Below are 26,758 nucleotides of genomic sequence, written 5' to 3' on the forward strand. Positions count from 1 at the left end.
TTAATGCCCGTAACCACTACTTAAAATTGTTCAATTAATAATTTTCTAACATCTATCTATCTACCTATTCCGTATTTACTAATAATTTATAAAATGGCATAAATTCAGAAAAAACAACAAAATAACATTAGTGAATGTTTTATTTACAAGGAAAATATGTTTTATTTATACATATTGAGTGTTAAAACATTCCACATTCCTACTTAACATTTTAACCAATAGAGTTCTAGTAGGTTTATCTTTTGACTAATAATGAATAAAATTAACTAGCATATGCATACCAATGTATAGTTACATGTAAAAGGGCAAAATAACAACAAAATGCAAATCAATGTGTCAAATGCGACTAACCAGAGTACTGTCATTGCTGTTTAAGTCAAGTGCGTTGCTAATATAACTTAGTATCTGGAAAAATTAACAAAATACGTCTATGAATTCGTAGTTCGAAAACTTTAAAAGTTTATGATTAATATGATAATAGTATTAAGTGGCAATTATCCTAGTTTACATAAATTATGTAAAATTCCTACATATTTACTGACCTGAACATGATTTTTTTGAAACATTGATAAAGTTTTAAAATTGAAATTTGATGAACTCTAAATAATATCAAATACTATAATTCTCTGGTTGACTTAAATATGAAAAGCATATAAACAGAATACATATTAACCACATAGTTTATTATATATAACAAGTGTAAAAGCAACTTTTTGATGAGTAAGTTCTAACAATATGTAAAATTAAGTCAGGGACCTGTAAAATGCTTATACTCTATGCCATTAAGTTAACAACATTAATTAATCATTAATGTTTCTTTTTTTTAAAAACAACATTGATAACACAACCAGTAACACAAGTATATTATAATGTACATTGTACATTCTACAAGTTTAAATTTTTATCACATAAGAATATCTCCATCTTATCTCTATTTAATACATGATAACCTATAATAACTCTTCTACATTACGACATAAATTCTTATCGATTCATGTTAATACAACACTTTTACTTTTAACACACCAACTACTTTCAACTTCATAATACAATTACCACTTTACGTATTTACTCAGTACCATAAATATTTGAGACTTGATAATGAGATTTCAAATGTTTGTTCGATGATTTAATATGCCGCCTGGTCACATTGCAATGGTGAAATCAGTAAAATCACGCATCTATAACAATTAATTTATTCGACGCGCGAATACTACTTTTGTGTACTTATGCTAAGTAAATATAAATTGACTTACCGATTTAGGCATCTTGGCGGTTTAGGATCACAATCTGCAAGGACAAAAGTATTTTGTGAATAATTCCACTAGCGAATTCCAACTCTAGTAAAGCGGTTGACAGACATTACTCTCTGCTCCGTGTGACGTCTACTTTCAATTTGTGACTGGGTAAACACAAGTAAACACACTGATATGGTTAAAGCTTTCACATATCAACATATATCATTCGTTTGGAATTGTTTTCCCACAAATAGCTGTAATAGAAAGGTTACTTTAAATTGCTAGGCACCGGGTTCCAAATGTGCGCAATGTTAAGTACATTCCGATACACTTAGGTGTAAAGTTAAGATTTTTAGTGGGGTGTTTGTGACATCATACTATGCCGAAACTTACCCGGTAAAAACAAGAATATCACCTAATAATCCACATAAGTAGCACAACACACATGAAGAAAGCACACACCCAAAAGAGCCACAAAAATATCGCAATGTGATGTGACAACTGCTTGTGTGACGTGGATCTAGTGTAGCCAGGTATTCAAACATGAAATCTACTAAATTATTTACCATATTTTTTAGATTTGTAGCGTAGTTTTAAGTTAAATGTACATGAAATTTATTTGCGAAACCGCCAAATTAAAGTTTGTCAAAAATTGTTTATGCCTTTGCACTTTTAAAGTCGACCAATCAATGGCTTTTTAATCTGTTTTTTGTTTTATTAATTGACTATTTTTTAACGAAAGCCATCACTCATCATTTGCCATTCTGTCAAAGGCTAATGTCAATAATAAAACATGACCCGGGTGCTCAAAACAAAGCGAAGAGTTTTTAAAAAGAATGAAAAGGTTTTTGTTTTAGTCTAATTGTGTTTTTACAGCATTGAAAATGATTTAAAGAAGTTTTATTTTTGTTGTACTAAAAATTATTTCGGGGATTTAGTTAACAACCTGGTCTGATCAAAATCTTGAAAAAACTGTTTACAATAACAATGGGTTCATCTCCATTTCGCAGATTACTGCACTGGGGTCCTATTGCGGTATTATGTGAGTAATGAAAATATATGATATATGTAATTTAGATTAATATGTTTGGTAAAACTTTATGTAAAACTAATTACTGTGTATGTTCCTAACCTAACCTATCCAGTTTTTTATTTAATTTATATTGTTCCAAACCAAACCTATTCAGTTTGTTTACGGTTTTTATTTTTTCTTCGAAATAAAGCAAAAACCGCAAAAAAACTTCCAAACAAAGTAGATGAGATCATTTCCTAAGTTTTTAAATCAATTTAATGAACATTCAGCATTATTTGTTGCAGTAAAATATAACCATATATTTTTATTTATGATTTATAATGATCTTCCCAGGCATTATCAAGTTAATAACATGGGCGATGGTGCACTTGATAGGCATGTGGTGGCCACCACACGAGTCCATCCCTGCAGCACTGCATGCCGCTACCTTCTTAAGTCTAGCAGTTTCCACACTATACTTTTTCCTTCAGTCTTTACTTGAAGGACCCGGCTTTGTACCACTAGGGTGGAGACCAGTGAGTCATTTTTAAGTTAATTTTTGATAAACTATAAGAAAGAAAAAAAAAAATGTATGCATACAGCTAATCATATAAAGACCTATAAATCTTTATGAATTATGTTTATTTTCAGGACAATGAATTGGACATTGCAAAGCTACAATACTGTGCAACTTGTAAAGGCTACAAGGCGCCACGGTCACATCACTGCAGGCAATGTAAATATTTTTTCATACAATACCCATTTAGTATACACAAAAAATACTTAGCAATTAAGCTCAATTTACACCAATGAAATAAAGAGAAAAGGTTCAAACACTGGTTTTGAGTATTCTATGTTGCTACAGTCTTTTCAGACTAGTCACAGTCATCATCTATCTTATGACGGTCACTCCACCCTTACTTTTAACGTAACATGACGGCTTGTAAAAATGGTTCAATAAGTTAAATAGTCTACATTACTTTTTAATGTGTGAAATAGACAAAAAAGTGGAATCATATTGTAATTATACATAGTTATTTTGTAATTACCAAAAAAAAAATGTGTTATCTATTTGATACTGATCATATTTAAGAAATAAAAACAATAAAAATAATAATTAAAAAAAATAATCATAGAAAACCTAAATATTGGTTGATTCCAATAAATATATTAATGTATGTGTGCATACACACAAAAATAATGCTTGTAATAATAGTTCCACTCATAAAAAGCCGCAATTACTCTCCACATACTCACTTCACCCCTCTATGGCTTAACCATTTTAATTAATTAAATTATTGTTATTTTTTTGTTTAAATTATTATATTGAGGTTTTAACAGGATTTTTATAATTATTAATTTGTTACTAATTTTATCATTGTTGAGTAAAAAAATAGTATAGTAATAGTAAGTTTAAGATCTTATATATTTTACGTTATTGTTTCAGTTTTTTCTGATAATGAATAAACAATTGTGTATATTTAATGATGTATTTTTAGGTGGCTACTGTGTAATGAAAATGGATCATCATTGCCCTTGGATAAACTGTTGCGTGGGCCACAGCAACCACGGTTATTTCACTCTATTTCTGATCTCAGCTGTATTGGGATGCTTGCATGCTTCTATAGTGAGTACTATTGTTTATTAAAAAAAAAACACATTAAAAAAGACGCAAAAAGTTAACATAGAGCACCATAATATTTTTTTTTCAATCTCATTTTTGAAATAATACTTTGCTGGCAACCTTCTTGCCATATAACAGTCATTAAAAAAACTAATAAGTAGCCAATTTGTTCTTCCAAACTAGGTTCAACGTCTGTTCTAAATTTCATCAAGTATGATGAGCCGTTCCGGAGATACCTTGTAACAAACATCCATCCATCCATCCAAACATTTGTCTTTATAATATTAGTAAAATTTGGTTTAAATTGTAAAAAGCAAGGAAACAGAAGTTAGTTTTTAATGTTCAGGTGCTGTCAATTTGCGTGTACCACGCGATCAACCGCGTGTGGTACTTGCACAATGGCACAGGCCACGAGCCCATTGTCTACCTCACACTTACCACGCTGCTGCTGACTCTACTGGCTGTCGGTATGGCAGTGGGAGTGGTCCTGGCTGTTGGTACTCTGCTTTATCTACAGGTGATTTCATATACAGAAAACCATTCAGATTTTATATTCCAAACAGGAGTAAGTTTTCAATTTATTGCCATATTCTTTTTTTTTCAAGATTCGTGGAATCCTCCGCAACCGAACAACAATTGAGGACTGGATAATGGAGAAGGCGGTAAACCGTCGCGAGGAGCAAGGTCTGCCTGCGTTCGTGTTCCCCTACGACCTGGGTTGGCGCTGCAACCTGCGCTTCTTGCTCAACAGCCACCGCTATGACGGCCTGCACTGGCCACTGCGCATCGGTTGCGGGCAGTACGACCTCACTGTAAGTACATACATACTAGATTTAAGTTGCAATATTACTGTTTATATGTGTCTTTAAATCGGCATTTGAGCAAGATTTTTGAGAAATTTTACTTAGGTTCAAACAAGTTGGCAGTTCGGAATGTACCACGAGTAGTTGTGTATGACAAAATGTTAGGTCTGATGGGGTTGAAAAAAAAATCGAAATGTAGAAGGCGCATCTGGTGTAGGACGATGTAGAATAGTGTAGGTGATTGTATCTGTGTGTCAGATGGAGCAGATAGCGCAGAAGGAGGAGAAGCGGCAGCGGTCGCGGTTGTTCGTGGCTGCGGAGGGTTACGGCGGGCAGTGGGTGCCGCTGCGCAGGCCGCGCGCTGCGCTCTCTGCACCCTGCAGCGCCGAGCCCCGCCTGACCCTGCGCCCCGGGGACCTCATACGTGCTACAAGACAGCGCAGGTACATACAATAACTTATTACAAATAAAATGTATTACTTTGTGGAATAGAACATATCTTACAATTGTAACATTTTCAGACACTGGTTGTTCGGTGAGCTGGTGGTGAAAGAAGCGCGAGGTCCGCGTGGCTGGTTCCCCAGCGCCGTGGCGGTGCCGGCAGACGCGCGCGCACACATGCTCGCCCGCGCCTCCGACCACGAGCACGCTCACGAACATGCGCACACGCACGCCAAGCCCGACTAGCACGCACTACAAGCGCGTTGCGCTTATAGACTCGTTTAAGTTTATATTTTTTGAGGTAAACATATTTTTTATATAAATATTTTATATTCAAACTGCAGGAAATCAGTTGTGCAAGTACTCTCTTTTTACATAATTACATATATTTTTTTTTAGATTTTAAACAAAAACTGGGAACCTTTTCGAGTTCAGTTGTAAATTAAAAGTAGATATGTTTTTTAATCTATGAAATATTAGTTTAAAGACACCACTGACTAACAATATTGTCAAGTTTCAGAAATTTTCATGATTTTAGTGTTACATTTTAGATGGAATTTTTCATATCAACTTTTTTTTTACAATTAAAAAATGTTTCTATAACAAATTGATAACACTATGATATGGTAATAATATTTTTAAGCAGGTGTATTAAAAGACTTATATATTTATATTTACTATTACCAGAGCTGGGCATTAACTCGTTAATCCGTTAATCGTTAATTAACGAAGTTAACATTTTCCTTAACGGATTAACTTTTAAGTTAAATTCAAAAAGTGTTAACGCTCTTGTTAACTTCCGTTAAATTTCACTTCCGTTAATTTAGTCCGTTAATTGTTACAATAGACACTTATTGACGTGTTGTCATTTTATTTAAATTATGCATCAGGCTACATTCGTAAGTTCGGCTATGTTCGGCGACCGTCGACGAGTCGAATGGTGAACGAGAACGAGCGAGTGTGATACGTGTTATACAATACACCGAGCGGCCGGGAAAGACGTGATCAAAAGAGTACCACAGAATCCTTGTTAGAAAATAGTGACGATTTAAACAAACTTACCTCCATCAAATATTGCGAAGTTTAGGCGCTAGACACCTTCAAAGTTTATTAATTATTTCACAATTACACAAATATCTCGAAAAGTCTATATTACATTTTATTCACATTAAAACTAGTTTTCATTTATTTAACATCACTTTTTTTAGAACATGATTTTGTTATAAAACCAACATAAGGTACGAAAGTACTTTATTCTAAATACAATAATTGTACACTTATATATATAGATAAACACTGCGTTGAATTGCAATCAAAATAATCAAGTGTGCATAACTCTTCAACGTCGTAACTAAATTACAACTAAACTTTGTTGGCGACGAAAATGTTTATTTTAATATTGAAGTTTAAAGACAGCAAAAAATATAAAAACAATCGTTTATGTTTCATTTGAAAAAGCGTACAAATAGGATTTTTTTGTCATTGCGTAGATAAGAAACAAACAATGAAAAATAAATTTAAAAGTACGAAAGACGAAATGTGCACGCAATAAACGTTCCTCAAAAACAAAAGGGATTTAGGTGTTTATTACTGTCGTTTGTTTTTTTGGGGCTTCTTCATAGTCAACGAAAAATAATTTTAACAACAACAAAAATATGAACAAAGGATGAAATGGACAGCCGCACAGAGAATGCGATAACGAACTCGATGGATTTATGGCCCCAACCCTTCTAATGGTCGGGGATGCACGTGCGCTGCGCAAAGACAATAGCGAAGATAATTTGTTTGTTTACAAAAAAAAGTATACGACAAAACGAGAAAGAATGAGGAAAAAGATAAAATAATTATGTTAGTGAAATAATGTTAAATTGTGTTATACTAAAATTAATATATGAAATGTCGTCGGCACAAGTGACCTTTACAATAACATAAAAAAACAATCTCAAACAAAATGCACTGAAAAGTAACAAAATAATGTCATGAAAACCCTCTAAACTCTAAAGAAAGTTCTCTTCTTTCTTGTAACATATCTATATTGTATAATTATTGTTATTTCGCAGTCGGTATCGGCCGAAGTAAATAGGTGACATTTTAAATTTGAGATGTATTAAACATACTTACGTTTATGTCCCTTCTTACTGCATTTTGTTTGAGATTTGAGATTGATATTCTTTTGAATATTACCATAATACGAGTATGTCTCACTGTTTAATAGAAAACTTATGTTGTCTAAATTTAGTTAGCTCTCTAATTCCGTGAAGTTGGATGGTCGATAAAAAAATGACTGAAAAGGTCAATTGTCCATCATTGTCAGTGAAGTATATAAGTGTGTGTAACTAGTGCATGCTATGTCATTAATATCGTACAGGCAGTAGTACATCACCCCAATCGTCAAAATTCTATTTGAGTATATTATATAACTAAACTATAGATCGGATTAGCGCTCGCCCGAGATTTCGTAAGCGCAGTTAAAAAAACTTAGGCTAAGTTCTATTGAAAGTCTCGACAAAATCAGTCCATATGATTCGGAGATTATTCATATGGCCATTTCCCGCTTGCGCCTTATACTCGTAATATAAACCAAAATTAACTTTAACTGTTAACTTTAACTTGCGTTAAATTTTCTTAAATTAAACGCTTTAACGATTAACGAAGTTAAATTTTTATTTAACGAATTAACGATTAACGAAGTTAACTTTTTGATTAACTGTGCCCACCTATGACTATTACCTCTGTGATGTTGAAGCATTTCAATCCATGTTGATGTAATATTTTTATCAAGAAAACTTATTCTATCCAAATTGACCTTCCTCTGTAAAAAGGCCTATAAATTGACCAACTTTTTTTGTAAATGTAGCTTTTATGCTGCTTTATAATAAACTCTTAATGTCTAAAAAAAATTGTCATGTTCCTGGAAGTCTTCTTGCACAATGAACAACTGCATTAGAAACCATTTACTTACTCTCGGCTTCCGCTATCTAAAATACCATACATTATTGTTATTATTATAATAAAAGTGTCTTCTTGGGAGTTTAGCCAGACACTTGTTGTCTCATATAGTGGTGGAAACACTTCTGCTATTTTTCAACAATGTTCCAGCAGTTAAAAACCATGGCAAAAATTTTATCTTAAACTAGCTGATACCCGCGACTCCGTCCGCGCGGAATAAAAAAAAATAGAAAACGGGGTAAAAATTATCCTATGTCCTTTTCCTGGTCCTAAGCTACCTGCCCACCAATTTTCAGTCAAATCGATTCAGCCGTTCTTGAGTTATAAATGGCGTAACTAACACGACTTTCTTTTATATATATAGATAGTAATTAGGTTCGTGCATCACCTTTAAACAATGGCATTCAAAAAGCAGTTTTTTTTTTATAAAATTATTCTTGAGAAATTTGTTTTATATAATCATTATTTAGGTTACTAAATATGTGAATATTTAAGTAAATGATATATAAATCCTAAAACTAGGATTTTCCAAATTCATGTGTTTCTGAATTTATTAATTTTATGGTGCTTCAAAGACTGTTTTGCTTTTTAATTTTATTTCAAGTAAGAAATAATAAATAATTGTAAGGGTATATAATAAGGTCAATGTAAATAATATATTCCAAAGACCTGAATGATAACGGAACATTTTTCTGTAGTCATATTCAATTTTAAAAGACATGTACATGTAATTGTGTAAATAAAATATATAGAATTATTTTAATTTTTTTTTCATCCCATTCCCAACATAAAATGACTGAATAAATAAAATACTATTTAAATGTAAAAAGTTTAATGTGCAATAAAAATAAATTATTCATAATAATGTTACTTTAATACAAAGCATTATCTTAAGTTAATTTTTAAAGAAATATAAAAGAATTCCATTTTATTTCTAAGTCAATAAGACGAATATTAGATTTATTATCACGTTTTTTTGTAAATTAATAAATGCCATATAATAATGAAACAATCGCACGTTATCGAGTTACAAACTTTACATTTCACTCGAGGAAATTATATTTCAAAAGTTTGTACTGTTAATATTATGAAACTATTTAAAAAGTCAAAGCTCACTTTAATTTTCTTAAATTTAATTAATTAATAAAATGTCATTAAATTTTTATAATCCTAATTGAAAATAATGACGTTGACAAATTAAAGATGACATCTGTCATTTCATTGTAAATGAAAGTTTAACTACGTTCCGTTTTGCCGTAGAAAAGTTTGGATTACTAAAAAGTTCACGCAACATTTTTTTTTAATTTGTCTTGGAATGCAATTATAATTAGTTCTTTAGTATTGGAATTGCTATAATATATTGTCTTGAGTTTATACATGAGGGGTTCAATATTCATTTTCGTCGTCGAGCTCCCCTTCGGTGGAGTCGACGCCGACCTCCTCGTAGTCTTTCTCAAGCGCAGCGAGATCCTCGCGGGCCTCCGAGAACTCGCCCTCCTCCATGCCCTCACCCACATACCAGTGCACGAACGCGCGCTTCGCATACATCAAATCGAACTTGTGGTCCAGTCTGGAATGGCCAAAATTGACATATTGAAACTGGTGTTCTACTTTTTAGATATTTGCTATGATTTGTCTAAGGAGGTGTAAGATAGTGTCATAGTATAAAGTGTTATGACCTGGCCCATGCCTCCGCGATGGCGGTGGTGTTGGACAGCATGCAGACGGCGCGCTGCACCTTGGCCAGGTCCCCGCCCGGCACCACCGTCGGCGGCTGGTAGTTGATACCCACCTGATGATGGCAAACAGTAATGATAATTAGGCAATGATTGCTATCACGAGATAATGCTGAAAAAATCATAAAATATAATTTAGTACCTTGAACCCTGTGGGACACCAGTCGACGAACTGGATAGTCCTCTTGGTCTTAATGGTGGCGATGGCTGCGTTCACGTCCTTAGGTACCACATCTCCTCTACACAAAAACCACGTTTATAGACATTTGAATAGGTTCAAGGAAGAGGGGATATTAAATTAATAATTAATAAGATGGTAAAAGGACTACCACTTGAAAAGCTAAAGTGTACCTGTACAACATGCAGCACGCCATGTACTTGCCGTGACGCGGGTCACATTTCACCATCTGTAATGGAATAAGTTTGAATATAGAAACGTTTGCAGCCACGGATGTATTTAGTCCAGTCATGATTTTTGGAGTCAAGAGCGTCGGTGGCACAGGGGTTAAGCACTTGACTTGCAATCTGCAGGTCCTGGGTTCGAATCCCGCCATGTACCAATGTGTTTTTCGATTTCCGATTAACATAATGTACATTTATCCGACGTTCTTACGGTGAAGGAAAACATCGTGCTGAAACCTGCACATATCTGAGAATAAATTCAATGATATGTGTGAAGTCAACCAACCCGCACTTGGCCAGCGTGGTTGACTATGGCCTAGTCACCCCTAGCTTGGGGTAGGCTCCTAGCCCCTCGGTGGGGACGTATAGTGAGCTGATGATGATGATGATGATGATTTTTGGAAGTACTCGATCGCTGTATTGGCATTTATGTTTCTTTTGAACCAACTTTGTCTTCAAGGACGGGAGCTGTTGTTATCAAGATCGTGATTTTTAGCAAATCCAATGTCTATCGTTATTATGTATCTAGAAATATGGTCACTTGACCTGGTTAGCTGGCTCGAAGCAGGCGTTGGTGATCTCAGCGACGGTGAGCTGCTCGTGGTAGGCCTTCTCCGAGGAGATGACGGGCGCGTATGTCGCGAGAGGGAAGTGGATGCGGGGGTACGGCACCAGGTTGGTCTGGAACTCCGTCAGGTCCACGTTCAGTGCGCCGTCAAAACGTAGCGATGCGGTGATCGACGACACAATCTGTAATGCACGAAAACGGAGGATGTGTTCTGATTTTTGCAATTTTTGATTTCAAATCTATATATGAAATTATCTATAACGATTACTAAGTTTTTGATCACACTCCTGTCTGCAACATGGTCATCAATATCAGCTTATATGCTTAAAATAGTAGAGGATTAGGAGATGTCCATATAACACTACACCCGACCAAAACAATGGTCTTTTTGGTAATTTTAGTAGACCTGGATGCTTTTTAGTACCAAACCAAAATAGTAGACAAGTGTGATAAGATTTAAAAGTAGTGTACTTGTCCGATGAGGCGGTTGAGATTTGTGTACGTGGGGCGCTCTATGTCGAGGTTGCGGCGGCAGATGTCGTAGATGGCCTCGTTGTCCACCATGAAGGCGCAGTCAGAGTGCTCCAGCGTCGTGTGCGTTGTCAGGATCGAGTTGTACGGCTCAACCACCGCCGTCGATACCTGGTATAAGGTACACGAATTTTCATCGACTTTCATTTGCATTTACGTTCTTATGCGGTAAAACGAGTTGATTAAAAAAGGTAAAGGTTATTTAAAAGAATAAAGAAGTTTTTACAAAAATTCCATTTTATAGACATTTAAAAAATATAGCTTTTATTGAAAAAGCCTTTGGATTCGCTATGAACATTTGAGGAGAGTAACTCCTTGAAGTCATATGGAAATAATTAATTCTACACTATAAACTGTACCTGAGGTGCTGGGTAGATGGAGAACTCGAGTTTAGACTTTTTGCCGTAGTCCACGGACAGTCTTTCCATGAGCAGCGACGTGAAGCCTGAGCCGGTGCCGCCACCGAACGAGTGAAACACCAGGAAACCCTAAGGGCATAACCTTGCAGTTGTCATACATTGTAACCTGATGTGTTGTAAGGTTTTTGTAATTCTTTTTGTCAGATTTTTTCTGAGCGATCTGTTTGTTATGTAAAAGAGTCTGCTCCAGTTTTTACTCTGTTGTTAACAAAGCGGAAAGAAAGACGTAAATTATCTTGTGCTAAGAAAATTTCCACTTGACTAGTTTTGTAGTAGTTATATTTATTGCAGCTTATTCAACGAAAGTGTGCATTTGTTGTAGTATGCAAAATCAAGATTTTTAGACCATGAAATATCCGTATGTTTTCTTATGTAGATGTGGAATACTTAAATTGATTCCTTTAATTTTATAAGTAGTTTAGAAAAACGAAATAGCCATCAGTAATTAAATTGTATAAACTTTCGTGGAACATTATAATAAATTAATTAAGAACGGCTATCTTACGTATGACCTTCCGGTGACGGCACCGACTAGTTTCGGACCCGTTTGGGGTCCATCTACAGGGCGAGTGAAGTGAAACTAGTCGGTGCCGTCACCGGAAGATCATATGTGAGTTAAGCCGTTCTTAATTCATTTAGCCATTAGTAATTTAAAAAAAAACATGCATCTTGTATTGCACAATGAAATCCAATTATGATGTACGAGTATATTGAATTACATTTAAAAGACCGCGATTATGTATTTCAATTCCGAGGTGACCTCTGACGAGCTGACCTTACGCTGTTCGGCATCGTAGACTGAACATGACCGATTAGTTACGAAGACCTTAAACTTCAGACAAAATTTTAACGCATGGTTGGATTCGATCATAATTATTACAAAAACATTAATAGGAAATCCTACCGTGCAATATACCGTTTAACTTATTAAATTAACTTTTGTCTTTTAAGTTTCATAGGCATTCAGTTACTATTTTTTTTAATAGGTTTTAAGTTAGCGTGTTTACCTGTAGCCCGGTGCACTGATCAGCGAGCTTGCGAATGCGGTCGAGTACGACGTCGACGATCTCCTTGCCGATGGTGTAGTGGCCACGAGCGTAGTTGTTGGCCGCGTCCTCCTTGCCTGTTATCAGCTGCTCCGGATGGAACAGCTGCCTGTACGTGCCCGTACGCACCTCGTCTAACAACCATAGACATTAAAGTACTGATAGTTTTATTTTATCATTCTTACTCTATAAGTTATGGTTAAGAGTGTCGATACTCGTAGAATCATTAATTAGATACCCAATAGATTTCATTATCATAATATAAGACTCCAAAACAATGGTAATTGAATTGCTTAATAAAGTGCTGTTCATAACTTATTACAAGTAATGTAAACTATCTTAGAATGAATCGATTCTACATAACTTCATAGTATTCATTCATTGATCTATTAATCCTTTGAAGTTATTTACATAGATTGGCATATAACAGGGGCAGTATTCAGCAATGAAACTTTGATTGCAATTAAAAAAATTCATACATCCCGTTTATAATGTTAACAAGTGCATCTTGCAGACACTGATAGGATTTAATTACGTCGCGACGGAGACGGGCGCGGGGGCGACGCAGCTACAGGGGTCAAGCCTGTCGTCCACTTTCGCAAATGAAGCGCCATTTCTGTTTTCATTATGCGTGTGCATCGCAAAGGAATGCACTGACAAGTGACAACACTCACTTTGTCAATTATCATTAAAATCATAATCGTGTTCTGATTGCTTGAATGCAATTAAATGCTTTTTGTTATGACTCGTCTCTACCAGAGAATAAACAACCATTTTTTTATTTTTAATTCTTGCTTGTCAAACGACTTCAGTGGCAACAATACTTTTTTCCGAGCCACATAAAGGTCATCGACCCTTTACGCATTTGAAATTTTTATAATTTTTTTATTATCTCTGCCTACGATAAAAAAATAAAACTATCGTGGTATAATGATGGCATTAAAGTGGATTGCGGAGGTGCGTTTGGCCATGCCATACTGAGGTCCGAGATCTCTGCCTACACCTCTAAGTTACAGGCGTGAGTTGTGTGTGTGTGGTGGAAACATTAATCGATGTATTGAGAAGCGTGCGATCCAACCACATTTCTATTTCGTAATAAAAACTATTTCATATTAAGTTACTATTAAGTAGATCGTAGCTTAGAATGTGATAGTGATGCCAAGAGGAGTTAAGTACGTCACGCTTCAACAACTTAGCGGCTATGCTTCAGCTGTTCTGTACTCAGACCTACACAACTATTCCCTTACTAAAAGCCTTTCTCGTAGAAATCTACGCATCAATAATTTAGATAATTACAAATTTAAAGATAAAATTGGCATCGCTTGAATTAATTACACCATGATGTCGTCGACTAATAATAAATTGTAACAAAAAAGAATCTTCCTTTATTACTAATATTATAAATGCGAATGTTTAGATGGATGGATGAACACATGGGCTACTTATTACGTTTTTTTTTAATTCTGCACGGACGGAGTCGCGGACTAAGAATAACTGTAGAATATTCTCCCTTCTCAAAAACCAGTTTTTCAAAACATTTACATGGCAAGTACTTCGTCACTCATGACGGCAACTTTCTTGCCAACCTTTTCGTGATTGATAATTTGGGAGATGGCGTACAGATATCCTAATATGGCCAGTCTGTTTAATCGCAAGAAATTTACCTCCTTTTACGATGAGTTTGAGTTGAGAAACTTTTTAATACTTCCCAACGATTTATGATAACGAATAATAAACTTTCACGACAGTAAAACCAAATTAAGGATAAATTTAGAAATTAATAACTTTTCCGTTGCACCAGTTGCTAAGTGGTCATTTACGCTGCTGTTTAGTGAGTTATTTGCATAAATTACTGAAATTCTAAAGTTATTCTTACAGCGCCTAATTCATTCGCAAGCTATGCCAATTTTCGGCGGACGAGTTCGCACGAGGCCGCGCGTTTCGGAATCGATCCCGGCCCGTCTTCCCTCTGCCCGCATTGCTGGTATACAAATTGAATAAATAACAACCGCAAAAAACTGTCACTTCATGTACAACATTATTTCAACTTATATTTATTGAATAAGTCCGAATTTATTATTCGCGTGCGCTTACTTTGCGTGTTCTACAGTTAATATTTCATACTATGTTAATGCTTGCCTAACAGGTTCAGTGGAAACTAGGTTTTTTAAAAGCATAGACCGAAGTCCTATTACGTACCAACAACAGTAGGTTCCAGGTCGACGAAGACAGCACGGGGCACGTGCTTGCCGGCGCCGGTCTCGCTGAAAAAGGTGTTGAAGGAGTCGTCGCCACCGCCTAGAGTCTTGTCAGTCGGCATCTGACCGTCGGGTTGGATGCCATGCTCCAGGCAGTACAGTTCCCAGCACGCGTTGCCGATCTGCACGCCGGCTTGACCGATGTGAACCGAGATGCATTCCCTCTAAGGACAATATACACAATTAATAATGGTTTTCTTCTCTTTAGATGATAAGGGAACTTTATAGAATCTAGGAAAGTGCTTGCGAAGTCAAATAATGTCCATACATTGCTTTGTTTGTTCTTTCTCCTACATAAATTATTATATAATACTTTGGGGAACTTTTTTATTTGGGAGTTATTAGTTTAATATTAAAACTAACAAAAAATAATAAAACAGCATTGCTATTGTTATAAATGAAAGTAATGAAGTTCCATTAGTAGCACAATAAGCTATGTATTACCTGAATTTACGAACAATGATACATTTTGTCTGTCAGTCCATATCACTTTGTTTTTGTCAATTCAGGGTGACTAGTGAGAATATTTGAAACGATTACCTGAACTAAACGCCATTTATTAAAGACTTGATTTCATACGTTAAAAAATTTTGGAAAACATAATTATTACGTTATTATAAATATAATTAGTTATGAAATTCTCGTTTTATTAAAAAAAATCATTTGATGTTTGCTGATGTTCGTAAAATAATATTTTGGCGTTTTAATAAATTCACTTTATATTTTTAATTTCCCCAAATTAGATTATTATCATCGCCATTTTAGGGCAAGCTTTATTAATTTATTTAATGGACTTATTATAAATAAATGAGATTTATACCGTATAAGGAATAAACAGTAATTAGTTAGCAGAGATCAAGTTTTTAACAGAGGATGTACGTGGGTGTCACCAGATCGCACTGAACAAGGAAACATTGAATCATTACTTCCGGAAATTATAAAACGAAACATAACTCCAAGCACAAATTGCAAATAACGCCAAGTAGAAATTTGCATTGCTGACATTTTGAAAGGGGATAATTTTTGTTGAAATTTAAATGTCCTTAGATTGTAAATACCACCATTTTTATTTTTATTTTCGTGGCAATACAAAGGAATGCTTATGCTTTCTTTACACGCATAAATTAATAATCTTCTAAGCTTATAAGCATGTTTTGCCAGCATTAATTTCTTTATTTTAAGTAAAATAATTAGCCTAAGTCATTAAAAATGCTACCAATAGTGAAGACAATATTTCACACGGACGAAGTCACGGGCACAGCTTGTGATAAATATATTTTGTAATTCATAAAAAATACACGGTTCCTAAATAATTGTATGTCACGTAACCAATTATGTTGTTCGAAAATTCTGCCCGAAACGAACAAAAAAGATTTCAAATAAAATAAATGTAATTTAAATTTTCTAAACTACACGTTCCCAAATAGAGACAAATGTACGCAATATTAGCGTTAGATGTGCTCTTGTGCTCGGTTGTTATTCGATACAAGAACTTTAGATCGATTAAACTCCCACAGTTGTCGTCTACTAATCTTGTTTAAAACTCTAATTCCATTTTAATAGCTCTGTACAGAATTACTATAAATTTGTCGCTCGTTAAACAATTAAGTCTTACAGTTATTACCGGCGTGGGAGCTTCGGATTAAATATACTTGCTGTTTTCACATTTTAAATTCGAAAACCACCAATTATTGGCAAACATACCGTATTGAGAAGCAATAAAAGTTGACCAAAAAGTTTCAATATAAAAACAAACCTTTTTAGGAATATAAAAAAAGGTTTTGTTCCAATTCTTTTCTTAATTTAGAACTTGGCTGTAAAAGTAAGCTTTTGTCTCTATTAAAAAGGCAGCAGGTTATTCTTGTGTGCCAATAATTTTATACATAAATTGATTTTTACAAGTTCTTTTTGTATTAATCGATTCTTCAGGAAGAGAATAAATTAGAAGGCTTTATTCACCCCAATATAATGTAAGTTGATTGATGGTTGTTCAGAAGCGGTACCAAGCAGTGCCGACCTTTTTTTATCTGTATTCGTGCCACAATGGAATAAACTGGCCGTCTCATTAGAAAACTATTAATTCTGATATTACGGATTTTCGTTCTATTGTGTATTTGGAACATATTTTTTTTTTAAATAGTAATTTATAACAACATTAGATTTGGTACACATTTGTAAAGTTGAGAAACAAAAAGCAATTAAAATTACATAAGTCATAGCAAGTCTTTATTTTGCTTTATTTAAAAGCTCTCATAAAGCTTCAATTAATATTGATGACGTAGATTACCGGAGCTTTCAAAAGCTAACTCAAAGAGACCTTAGTAGGGACTTCCGATGGGGGGTGAGGCGTTTTTTTTGTCAACAAAGGGGTGGTTTAATATGACAGGATTCGCAAAATAATGCAGGAAGCGCGTCTCTTCCTTTTTAATTATAAAAGGGTGTAGCATTTTTAAGCTTCTTTACATTTTATGTTTTGAATTTTTAAATGTCTAATGACAAAAGATTACAAGGCAGCATAGACAATGTCTGCTTACTTATAAATGATATAACTTTGTTTGTTTTCGGTTATTTCAGTACCAAAAAGCTTTAGGTTGTATACGTCAACGTAATCTATCTTATCACAGTTCATTTAGTTAAGAAAACTATGCGAAAAAAGTATGTTCAATTTTCCCTTATCTTAAAAACAATATTTTATTATTTTACTTGGTGAGATAAACTTGTCTATGTTTATTAGTAGGATGTTCTACTATAGCATTATAGCTGTTTTCGCTTACTTCGTAAAAAAATGTAATGAGATCTCGCTTGCTATTACAGAACAGTAATAATATTACGAAGAGGGCAATCTGTGAAGTTGATTGTTACATGATTGGTAACTGCGATGTAGGCGCGCGGCGGGTCAGTGACCCCGTGCGTTTGGCGCCAAACAAAAAACTGAAAGATGGCGTCGAATAGGAGATGGAGACAATTAGTTTCAGACGGACTGATTTATTCGTACATTTGTTATAACTATTGTTGTTAGACTTTAGTCTGTTTGCAATAAAAAAGTATTTGTATGTAGGTAACTATTCCGATTCTGAGAATGATTACTTAGAAAACATTACAAGGAAAATGGTTTTATCATTACAAAAATTTAGGTTAAAAGTATTAAGAATTAAACGTGGTTATGGCAACTACATACTCATATTCTCTCAGAAGAGCTTCAAAGCAAAGCACAAAAAGCAATTCAATCGTCTGCATTGTCTGACCGCAATAGGGATTTAATGCTTTTAAAGATTTGCGCAGTGCGCTATCTCTCCCACCATATTTCGTTCCAGATATACCACTATGCCCGTAGCAATGAATGTTTAAAGCCTTTGGCTTGAAGCCAAAACTGCTTTTCGCACAATTAGCAGTAGCTTTTTAATTATTTTGTGACAACAATGACAATGTTACACTTCAGAATTACTCGAAGATTAATCAATAGAACTAAAACCTATATCGTTTATAATGCTGAATAAAAAAATGTTTTCTTTAAAAAAATGAGCGGTGTTTATTCGTTAGGCGACAATGTATAAAGTATACACGTAATGAGTACTTCTACATGGTGGGTCTGAAAACCCATATCCCGAGGGAGGGCCGGTAGGGCGGGGAGGTCTGTAGGGAGTGCCTGGTGACGTCATCTGACAAGCCTGCACGTGAGTCAACTAGCTGAGTATATACACGGGTAATATAACTTTGTATTTACTTTGACATAGAAATTGGTTACGCAACAATCATAGATATAGGAAAATAAATTTACATTTATATAGTTTCAGTTGTACGTAAAGTGTTTTTAACGGATTTTATGCCAACCTTGTTGTAATCGATAAACTAAACATTTTCATAAATACGCCTTTTTAAAAATTACACACAAACTCGAAATTACTTGCGTTACCTAAGCTTATTTTATCTTACATGGTGGCAAATCGAGCAAGCGGTCACCTGAATCGCAGTAATGTCGAAGCGACCGCTGCCATAGACACCCGCAATTGCAGATGCATTACCTATCTTTAATCGAGGAAGATAATAGTTCTCCTTCCTATGTTCATCTCCTACTCCATCAAGTTCACTTCCACTTCTCATCCTTTCCTTGTAAGAAAAAGGTGGGAAGAGAAATAGGACTAAAATTATAAGGCCTCCGATTTTACGATAAAAGTACAAGTGTAATAACAATAAACATAATTATTTTCATTTACATTAATTAATCAAACAGTTCACAACATTTATAAACAGCTCTATTTAAAGAGCGATCAAATGGATTTCATGTTAAGGTACATGTTTCGCAGTATTCGAACGGATTTGGCGTTTTATTTCTCGCCCCGTCCGCACGGACACGATTCCTGAAATTGTGATTCATGCTTTCACAACCAACTAACTGAATCATCTTTATTTAATAAACAGACGGACAGAGTTAATAAAATTAACCAGTCACAATACAACCAGATGGTATTCAACTAGTTAAAGAACAAAAGAAAATATAAAATTTAAAATGGGATGAATTTTTAATAGAACACTAAACAAATAATGTTTGAACTTATGTAGTTTTTGTAAACAGAATAACGTGGATCAGAAAAGATAGACATCGATATAGAAACTGAATATTTCTACTACAAAAAGTAATCGAAAGTTTAAAAAAAACAGTAATTAAACAATTTAAGACCAACTCACATCTTTAGTACTTAGTATATGAGAATCGAGATTTCTTTTTTCACTAAAAACAAGCAATTTATAAAACAACAGACATTTGAAGGCAGTTTATCAGAAAAATAATTATTTCTAGGAACAGGGCTGGTCAATGCGTGACTTTCGTCATCAAATTAGTGAAGGTCGTTGAACCCCTTGGGTTGGGTCGTTAGGTTTACTTTTTAATTAGACTAACGAAAAAAGTTCTAACCTGTCAAATATGGGTTCGGTAACATTTAAATGATTAAAGTTTGTACTAATAAATTACTTTGTTTATTTTTAACAAATACGTAGATTTAAATAACTAAGTTATCAGTTGATTTTAACCTTGATAAGGAAATAGTTCCACAAATAGATGTTCTTTATTTAAAACAAACACAGCTCTGTATAATGCGGTGCACTCGGTTGTTCGGAATCTTAATGTATGCTGTAGTGTAATGATTCATTAAATGTACAGACGTTAACTAAAGTGTTACATTTAATTTTATACATAAAAATAGTATAATACTGGCTGCTATTGAAAAGTATGTGATTTAAATCAGATATCAGTGTAAGAAATTATTAAAAAACTAAAACTTTTATTTATGAAGGTTTTATTCATTACTTAAAATCTTAAAATTATAAATTCCAATTTAAATGATTATAATTTATGTTTAACTAGCTTTTGCCCGCGACTCCGTCCGCGCGGAATAAAAAATAGAAAACGGGATAAAAATTATCCTATGTCCGTTTCCTGGTTCTAAGCTACCTGCCCACCAATTTTCAGTCAAATCGATTCAGCCGTTCTTGAGTTATAAATAGTGTAACTAACACGACTTTCTTTTATATATATATATATATATATATATATATATAGATAGTGGTATAGATAGGTAGTGCTGATGTTAATCTATATATATATATAGATTAACATCAGCACTACCTTACATAGTCACTATCACTCTAGGTTGAAAACTATGTATTTAAATCGTTTATAATTATTAATTAAGGTCTCCAACATTCTTCGTATTTACTCATACCATGTATTGCCATTTACCTAATTAACTGATGTAATTTAATTTGTAATTAAATAGCGTACATATTGCGTGCAACACTTAAAAGTATTTACCACCACGTATGTTAGGACGGTAATAGGCGCTTTGTAACTAAGAGGAAGTTACTAACATCACTTGCAACTTAAATTAACTTTGTTAGAAATTCCTTTACAGGAAGTAATAAGGTTTGATGGAAAAACTTTTCAAGTTTGTCTAAACTTTATCAATTTTTCTGCTAGTTTCATTTAATCAAATTTATATTTCCATTTCCTATCTTCCAATAGTTTCTGAATCAACATTTTACGTGTATGGTTCAACCAGTAAGGTAACAAATAATTTTACATACGTAAAGCCTATTTCTTTAATACATTTACTGCAGCTTGTAGCTCTATTGAATTTTAAATAAAGATAACAAATCTAGCCACAATGTTAATGTACAACATCACTCAGCAGACAATGCGTCGCATGCATATGCCTTCATTGCATGCGAGTTTTACACGCCCTCTGTGGTGTCGTGCACAACTATAGCATGGATAGCATAACAATAATTTGAGCTATTCTATGAAGTTGCAATGATATTTTAATAAATAACAATGAATATAGACAGATGGGCATCGTGATCAAAGTGGTGTGACATCTCAACAAGCTTGTTGTATTTAATTCTAGACACGATGTGCCTGTAAATTGTGAGCAATACATTCGTATTGCAACAGTTCAAGGTGGTTTTATTGGCGCGTTTATGTCTAATCTACTCTTGTTTGTTTCAATAAAAAATATTATTTTTAATATAAATGATAATTTTTCATTTAAAAGTTGTATTCACTCTTTTGTTTCATTCAACTTCAATGTATTTTTCTAATCGATAAAAATTTTTTTTCGTCTCAAGAAATAATCTGGACGAATTGGTATTCGATAGAGTTGTTGGGGTTTCAATTGTGTAGGTAAATCCATTTGTCATTATGTTGTGAGTGAAAAAAAACTACACCAGGCTTTAGATGAAAACTGCAACCCAATAAACGAAATTAACTACTTAGTAAGAGAACAAAGTTCATTGAATCACCAATTTGTGCCGCCACACATGCATTAATACTTAGCAACTGTTAAGTGGTAACATAGTTGTAAACATAATTTCCTAACCCTGTCCGTGCTTGCGGTGGGCGAACAAAATAAGATATCAACGCAATAAATATGCAACTAAACCGCAAGGAAACCGCAGCACGGATTATGTGTAAGCTTACGCAACGGGGGCAATTTTATATCAATTATTGTATTAGCAGATTTCTGTTTTAATTATACATATAAATGTATTAAGGATTATTATGTTAGGTATCGAAGATTCTAGACCACTAAAAAGAGACCCGTTTTTAATTAATAAATTAATTTAGTTTATTAGGAAAAATTACTGACCTAAGTGAAATCATAATAGGAAAATGTATTTAAAAATTAAGTAAAGCTTTTCAAAATAATGCCATTTACATAAAAAAAATGTAAACTAAAAATCACTTTACTTAAATCTATATATATAGGTATATAAAAGAAAGTCGTGTTAGTGACATTATTTATAACTCAAGATCGGTCGAACTGATTTAGCTGAAAATTGATGGGGAGGTAGCTTAGAACTAGGAGACGGACATAGAAACTTTTTTATCTAGTGTGCATTTTTTTTATTCCGCGCGGACGGAGTCGCGGGTAAAAGCTAGTTAAAGATATTTCTTACAACTTTTTCTTTTTAAATACATATTTCCAGCCAGTGAAAAAAATATTTGAAAACCGTTTGAAAAAAGAACGCGTTGAGAGCTTTTTGTTTCGAACGTAAACCTTGCGACGCGTTTTGAAGTCATTTTTTTATTCCCCTTTTGTACTAGCGCTTATAAGGGCGGGGAAAACGAGGGTTGCTATCTAGGATGCCTGTGTTCACCCCACTTTAAGTACTATGCACCCCTATGCGATGTTATAGAGATCACGTTCATGGGAACTAGACTAGTTATGTATATAAAAATATAGTCTAGTTATGTAAGATTTTTTTTGTAGTTTATAAGTTAAGACCGTGACATGAGAATGTTTAATTATTTTTTGTCGGGTTATTAAGATTATTGCGTAATTAAACATCAAAAAACTTTTAGAAAAAAGTTAATAGTTTTTAATCTGCTTTTATTTAAGGAGGCAAACAAAAAATCTTAAATTATGTAAGTTGTAAGAATATCTTTTAAAACGAAATGTGAAACCTGCTGAAAAAATATGTAAGAGGTCATCCTGAAACTTCCGTCCCGTAAAATTCAATAGAATTGAATTGGCTTTAAACATTTTTTTTTTCGAGCTACGGAAGATTCGGGAATATATTGACAGTGAAGTACGTGACTTACCATTTTGTCTGGATTATGTGTTCCTTGTGAGGAAGAATGAAGAAGTGGCTTGGCGGGTTCGCTAGGCAACTCACCGGGCCCGACTGTGCGCCCGCCGGCACTACGCCTGCTTTTATAGCCACCACTGATTATTCTGGTGCATCTTAGCGATATAGCTGCTAGATCGCAATTTAAAAAAATTATTTAAAGGCATTTAAGGGGTTTTTAATCAAACAAAAATTTTAATTTGTTGAATTTGATTAAACTTTTAATTGAAATCTTTACAATTTTTTACTCAATATTGAAATAAATAACAGTTAAAATTACATATTATGTTTTTGTGTTTTAGAAAAAAAAAAAAGAATACTGATAATCAAATGAAAAAGATTGCCGCGTTTTTGCATATTCATATTCTTTTAAATTAATGGACTAAAATTATGTGGTGAAAAATGTGCCGGCTTTATTTTAGTTTTCTTATAATTTGAAAAACAATTGCTTGCGTGGAAGATTGTTTTAAAATAGGAAAGTAATCAATTTCCTTATTCATTTAAAAAATGGATTTTTAACTTGTATCGTTTACGATCATGAATTAAATGCGATATCGTTTTTGATGACGAGAATATGGCCGCGAATACTGGCGTAGTGTAGAGTATCCAGAGTAGCCGGTAAGATGGCTCCTGCGAGTGACTAAACTTTCATGACTAACTCCAAACTGAACACATCTAAAATTAAATTAATAAGAACAAACATAAATTTTACAGGAAGATAACGAGTTAACACAATGTTTGTATTAAATTTTTTTACTTCTCATGTTTCACTCGTTTTATTTGTAATCATTTCAAATGACTTTGGGGTTTTTGTTTAGTTGTTTAAAACAATATTTTATTACTTTTAGAACTTAAGTACTTATATTTCATTGATTTTTAATAAGTAAAAAATAAACGTGAGTAACGATTGATATTTGATAACCTAGTTTCAAATACTTATAAATATATCTCATTTTTAACCTAAAAATGTCGTGCTCGTGATTTCTTTAATTAAGTTTGAAAAGATTTAAGCTTGATAATTTTTTATGTTACTCTTAATACTACATTTAAAAACCATTAAAATAATTTTCAATTCAGAACTAAATTTTTAGTGTACAAATTAAACTTTACAAAGCAAAAATAGTGGTTAAATAAGCATTTATTAAAAACAATACCTTCGCAAATAGAAGTACGCTCTACTTGGCTTTCGCTTTGTTCATGGCCACCCTTGCATTAGCAGGGGTTGGGATGAATCTGTGTCGAAGGGTTGTAGACATCTGGGGGACCTTGAACTTCGGCGCTGTTTGTTTTGGGACATATATCGATTTTTACTCTCTTTTTGGGTTCATTTATTTTACTTACTTGTTCTGTTTAACAAATTGCGAAAACAACACACTGTGTAAATATTTTAAAGCTAAACAAATATAAATAATCAATATTTTAAGGATATCCGATAGGATGGTAATTGGGATGATGTTGTTAAATGTAGAGCCAAATTTACATGTAACTTCATACACACTTCGAGAAAATGAAATTATTTTACTCAATAAAAAAGTTGAAGGATTAACTATTTACTTAATCAAATAATATTAAAATACACTTTCGAAGAAATTTAAATTATGCGATCAACCCTTATACTAATATTCCTACAACTCTCAGGGTTGTATCCACCCCATGACGTATAAGTTGGGTGTTTGTAGTTGCCTCCTAAACATGACTTTTTACAAATTACACATTTAATTCACAATATTATAATAAAGTACCATAAAAGAAATAGATTAAAGTAAGTTAGAAATTAGAGAACAAAACTTTATAATTTAGATAATCACAGTTTGTTTTCAATCGGAGATACATAATGACATCTACAGTTGTATGTGTTCGATAACTTCCAGGAAACACCACACAGAAAATTAAAGAATTAAAAGCTTAGTCGATGCTAAAATTAATTTACTCATATGTTGAAAAAAAGTATGTCTACTATCATTTCGTCACAAATTCACAAGTAATACTAATAATACTAGATACGATTTTTTACATTATCTAGTTTTATTTTTAGTTTGTTATAAGTATATAGTTTATTTAGTAGTCTTAACATATTATTTATAGTTTTTAAAAGTAATTATTTGAAACCATCTTTATAGTTTGATAAAATTAAATACATTTCTTTAATGCACATTTTTAGTGATCTGAATACAAGTTAAATTATGTTCAAAAAAATACTCGTAACTAGTAATACTAATAATGCTACTAGTACTGAGAGTAATACTACTTAGGTGAATTCATATGATGTATGTATTATAAGACATTAATTAAAATCATTTCGAACGAATTGCGCGCCCAAAAGTTACCAAACCAAGTGTCAGATAGCTGTAGTGAGGGGACGTAAGCGTTGATATTTCACTATGTCTAGTCTTGTGCCGATACACCAGCACAGTGTTTATTCTCTCTCTAACAGTATTGACAATGTTGTATTTATACAAATATACAAAAAGACTAATACATTATTTGTTATATCACTGATACCCATATGATTGGATAACAATGGATTATCAACTATCAGTCTGCAAAGCAATTGAAGGCAATTGGTTCCTTGCACTTGAGGAGCGCCGCCGCCATATGCGGACTATCGATTGACTTTACTATACATAATTAGTAAGACCATATGGTTTGTTATTTCAGCGATTATAACTTTTAAAACTATAGCAGTAGAAGTTATATTTCTGCTGTATGTTATTTTCTATGATTCATCTAATTACAGTTTGTTTAGGTCGATTGAAATGGTTTTATATTTAGCACAAAATTATTTTACTTTACGTAATTAATATTCAGTTTTAGTACAACGAGTAATAAATAAAAATACTATGTTACAGTCTTACCAATATTATAAACTAGCTTTTACCCGCGACTCCGTCCGCGTGGAATAAAAAATAGAAAACGGGGTAAAAATTAGCCTATGTCCGTTTCCTGGTTCTAAGCTACCAGCCTACCAATTTTCAGTCAAATCGATTCAGCCGTTCTTGAGTTATAAATAGTGTAACTAACACGACTTTCTTTTATATATATAGATACTAGCTTTTGCCCGCGACTCCGTCCGCGCGGAATAAAAAAAAAATAATAGAAAAGGGGGTAAAAATTATCCTATGTCCTATTCCTGTTTCTAAGCTACCTGCCCACCAATTTTCAGTCAAATCGATTCAGCCGTTCTTGAGTTATAAATGGTGTAACTAACACGACTTTCTTTTATATATATAGATATAGATGTCAATGTTTAGATGGAAGGATGTTTGTTTGAAGGCGGTTGATGTTTGTTGGAATCTCCAAAACGGCTCAATGGATCTTAATGAAATTTGATACAGATGTAGAACAGTCTGCAAGAATACATAGGCTACTTATTAAGTTTTTTTTTTCAATTCCGCACGGACGGAGACGCGGGCGACAGCTAGTAAAACTATATATATGTACACATTAATACTTATTTTCCCTTCATGTTTTTGAGGACTATATTTCTAATTAACTCACTTCATTCGTGATATTTTTTTCCTTTTGGCGCTACTTTTGAAAATTGACTGAAAATTGAAAAATTGTGAATTAGATATTAATATAGTAGTCATATCACATTACACACAAA

General features: G+C 33.5%; 3 protein-coding genes across 4 annotated transcripts in view; 1 reads left to right on the forward strand and 2 right to left on the reverse strand.

Annotated features, from left to right (window-relative positions):
• The window catches only part of LOC106714324 (moesin/ezrin/radixin homolog 1), a 35,755-nt gene extending 33,995 nt beyond the window's left edge, over positions 1-1,760 (reverse strand). The window contains exons 1-3 of one of the 2 annotated variants that reach the window (XM_045678890.1): positions 1,632-1,760; positions 1,257-1,290; positions 352-405 (exon numbers count right to left, since the gene is read on the reverse strand). In XM_045678890.1, coding sequence (XP_045534846.1) covers positions 352-405; positions 1,257-1,268 — 66 coding nt within the window. In that variant the 5' untranslated portion in view covers positions 1,269-1,290; positions 1,632-1,760. The remainder of the gene's footprint in view (positions 1-351; positions 406-1,256; positions 1,291-1,631) is intronic. The other variant, XM_045678892.1, reaches the window with a different exon arrangement.
• A 342-nt stretch (positions 1,761-2,102) lies between these two features.
• LOC106714323 (palmitoyltransferase ZDHHC6) lies at positions 2,103-5,457 on the forward strand. The gene is made up of 8 exons (XM_045678894.1): positions 2,103-2,280; positions 2,605-2,786; positions 2,902-2,986; positions 3,750-3,877; positions 4,221-4,391; positions 4,480-4,686; positions 4,936-5,120; positions 5,199-5,457. The coding sequence occupies exons 1-8, from the start codon at positions 2,226-2,228 to the stop codon at positions 5,362-5,364; spliced, it is 1,179 nt and encodes a 392-aa protein (XP_045534850.1). The 5' UTR covers positions 2,103-2,225; the 3' UTR covers positions 5,365-5,457.
• Positions 5,458-9,264: 3,807 nt separating this feature from the next.
• On the reverse strand, positions 9,265-23,199 carry LOC106714313 (tubulin alpha-1A chain). The gene is made up of 10 exons (XM_045678893.1): positions 23,126-23,199; positions 14,969-15,191; positions 12,731-12,903; positions 11,664-11,792; positions 11,245-11,415; positions 10,752-10,955; positions 10,155-10,210; positions 9,946-10,042; positions 9,747-9,859; positions 9,265-9,637 (listed from the first exon to the last, which is right to left on the reverse strand). Exons 1-10 carry the CDS (start codon positions 23,126-23,128, stop codon positions 9,454-9,456), a joined length of 1,353 nt encoding a protein of 450 aa, XP_045534849.1. The 5' UTR covers positions 23,129-23,199; the 3' UTR covers positions 9,265-9,453.
• Between the last annotated feature and the right edge of the window lie 3,559 nt (positions 23,200-26,758).

This window comes from Papilio machaon, chromosome 8, assembly GCF_912999745.1.
Source record: "Papilio machaon chromosome 8, ilPapMach1.1, whole genome shotgun sequence".
In the NCBI taxonomy this organism is placed as follows: domain Eukaryota; kingdom Metazoa; phylum Arthropoda; class Insecta; order Lepidoptera; family Papilionidae; genus Papilio; species Papilio machaon.

Coding starts and splice junctions, on each gene's coding strand:
- LOC106714323 (XM_045678894.1), top strand. CDS start 2,226: ATGGGTTCATCTCCATTTCGCAGATTACTGCACTGGGGTCCTATTGCG. Junction 2,787..2,901: donor TACCACTAGGGTGGAGACCA/GTGAGTCATTTT, acceptor GTTTATTTTCAG/GACAATGAATTGGACATTGC. Junction 4,392..4,479: donor GTACTCTGCTTTATCTACAG/GTGATTTCATAT, acceptor TTTTTTTTCAAG/ATTCGTGGAATCCTCCGCAA.
- LOC106714313 (XM_045678893.1), bottom strand. Junction 10,211..10,751: donor GCTTCGAGCCAGCTAACCAG/GTCAAGTGACCA, acceptor ATTCCATTACAG/ATGGTGAAATGTGACCCGCG. Junction 9,860..9,945: donor GGTGTCCCACAGGGTTCAAG/GTACTAAATTAT, acceptor TGCCATCATCAG/GTGGGTATCAACTACCAGCC.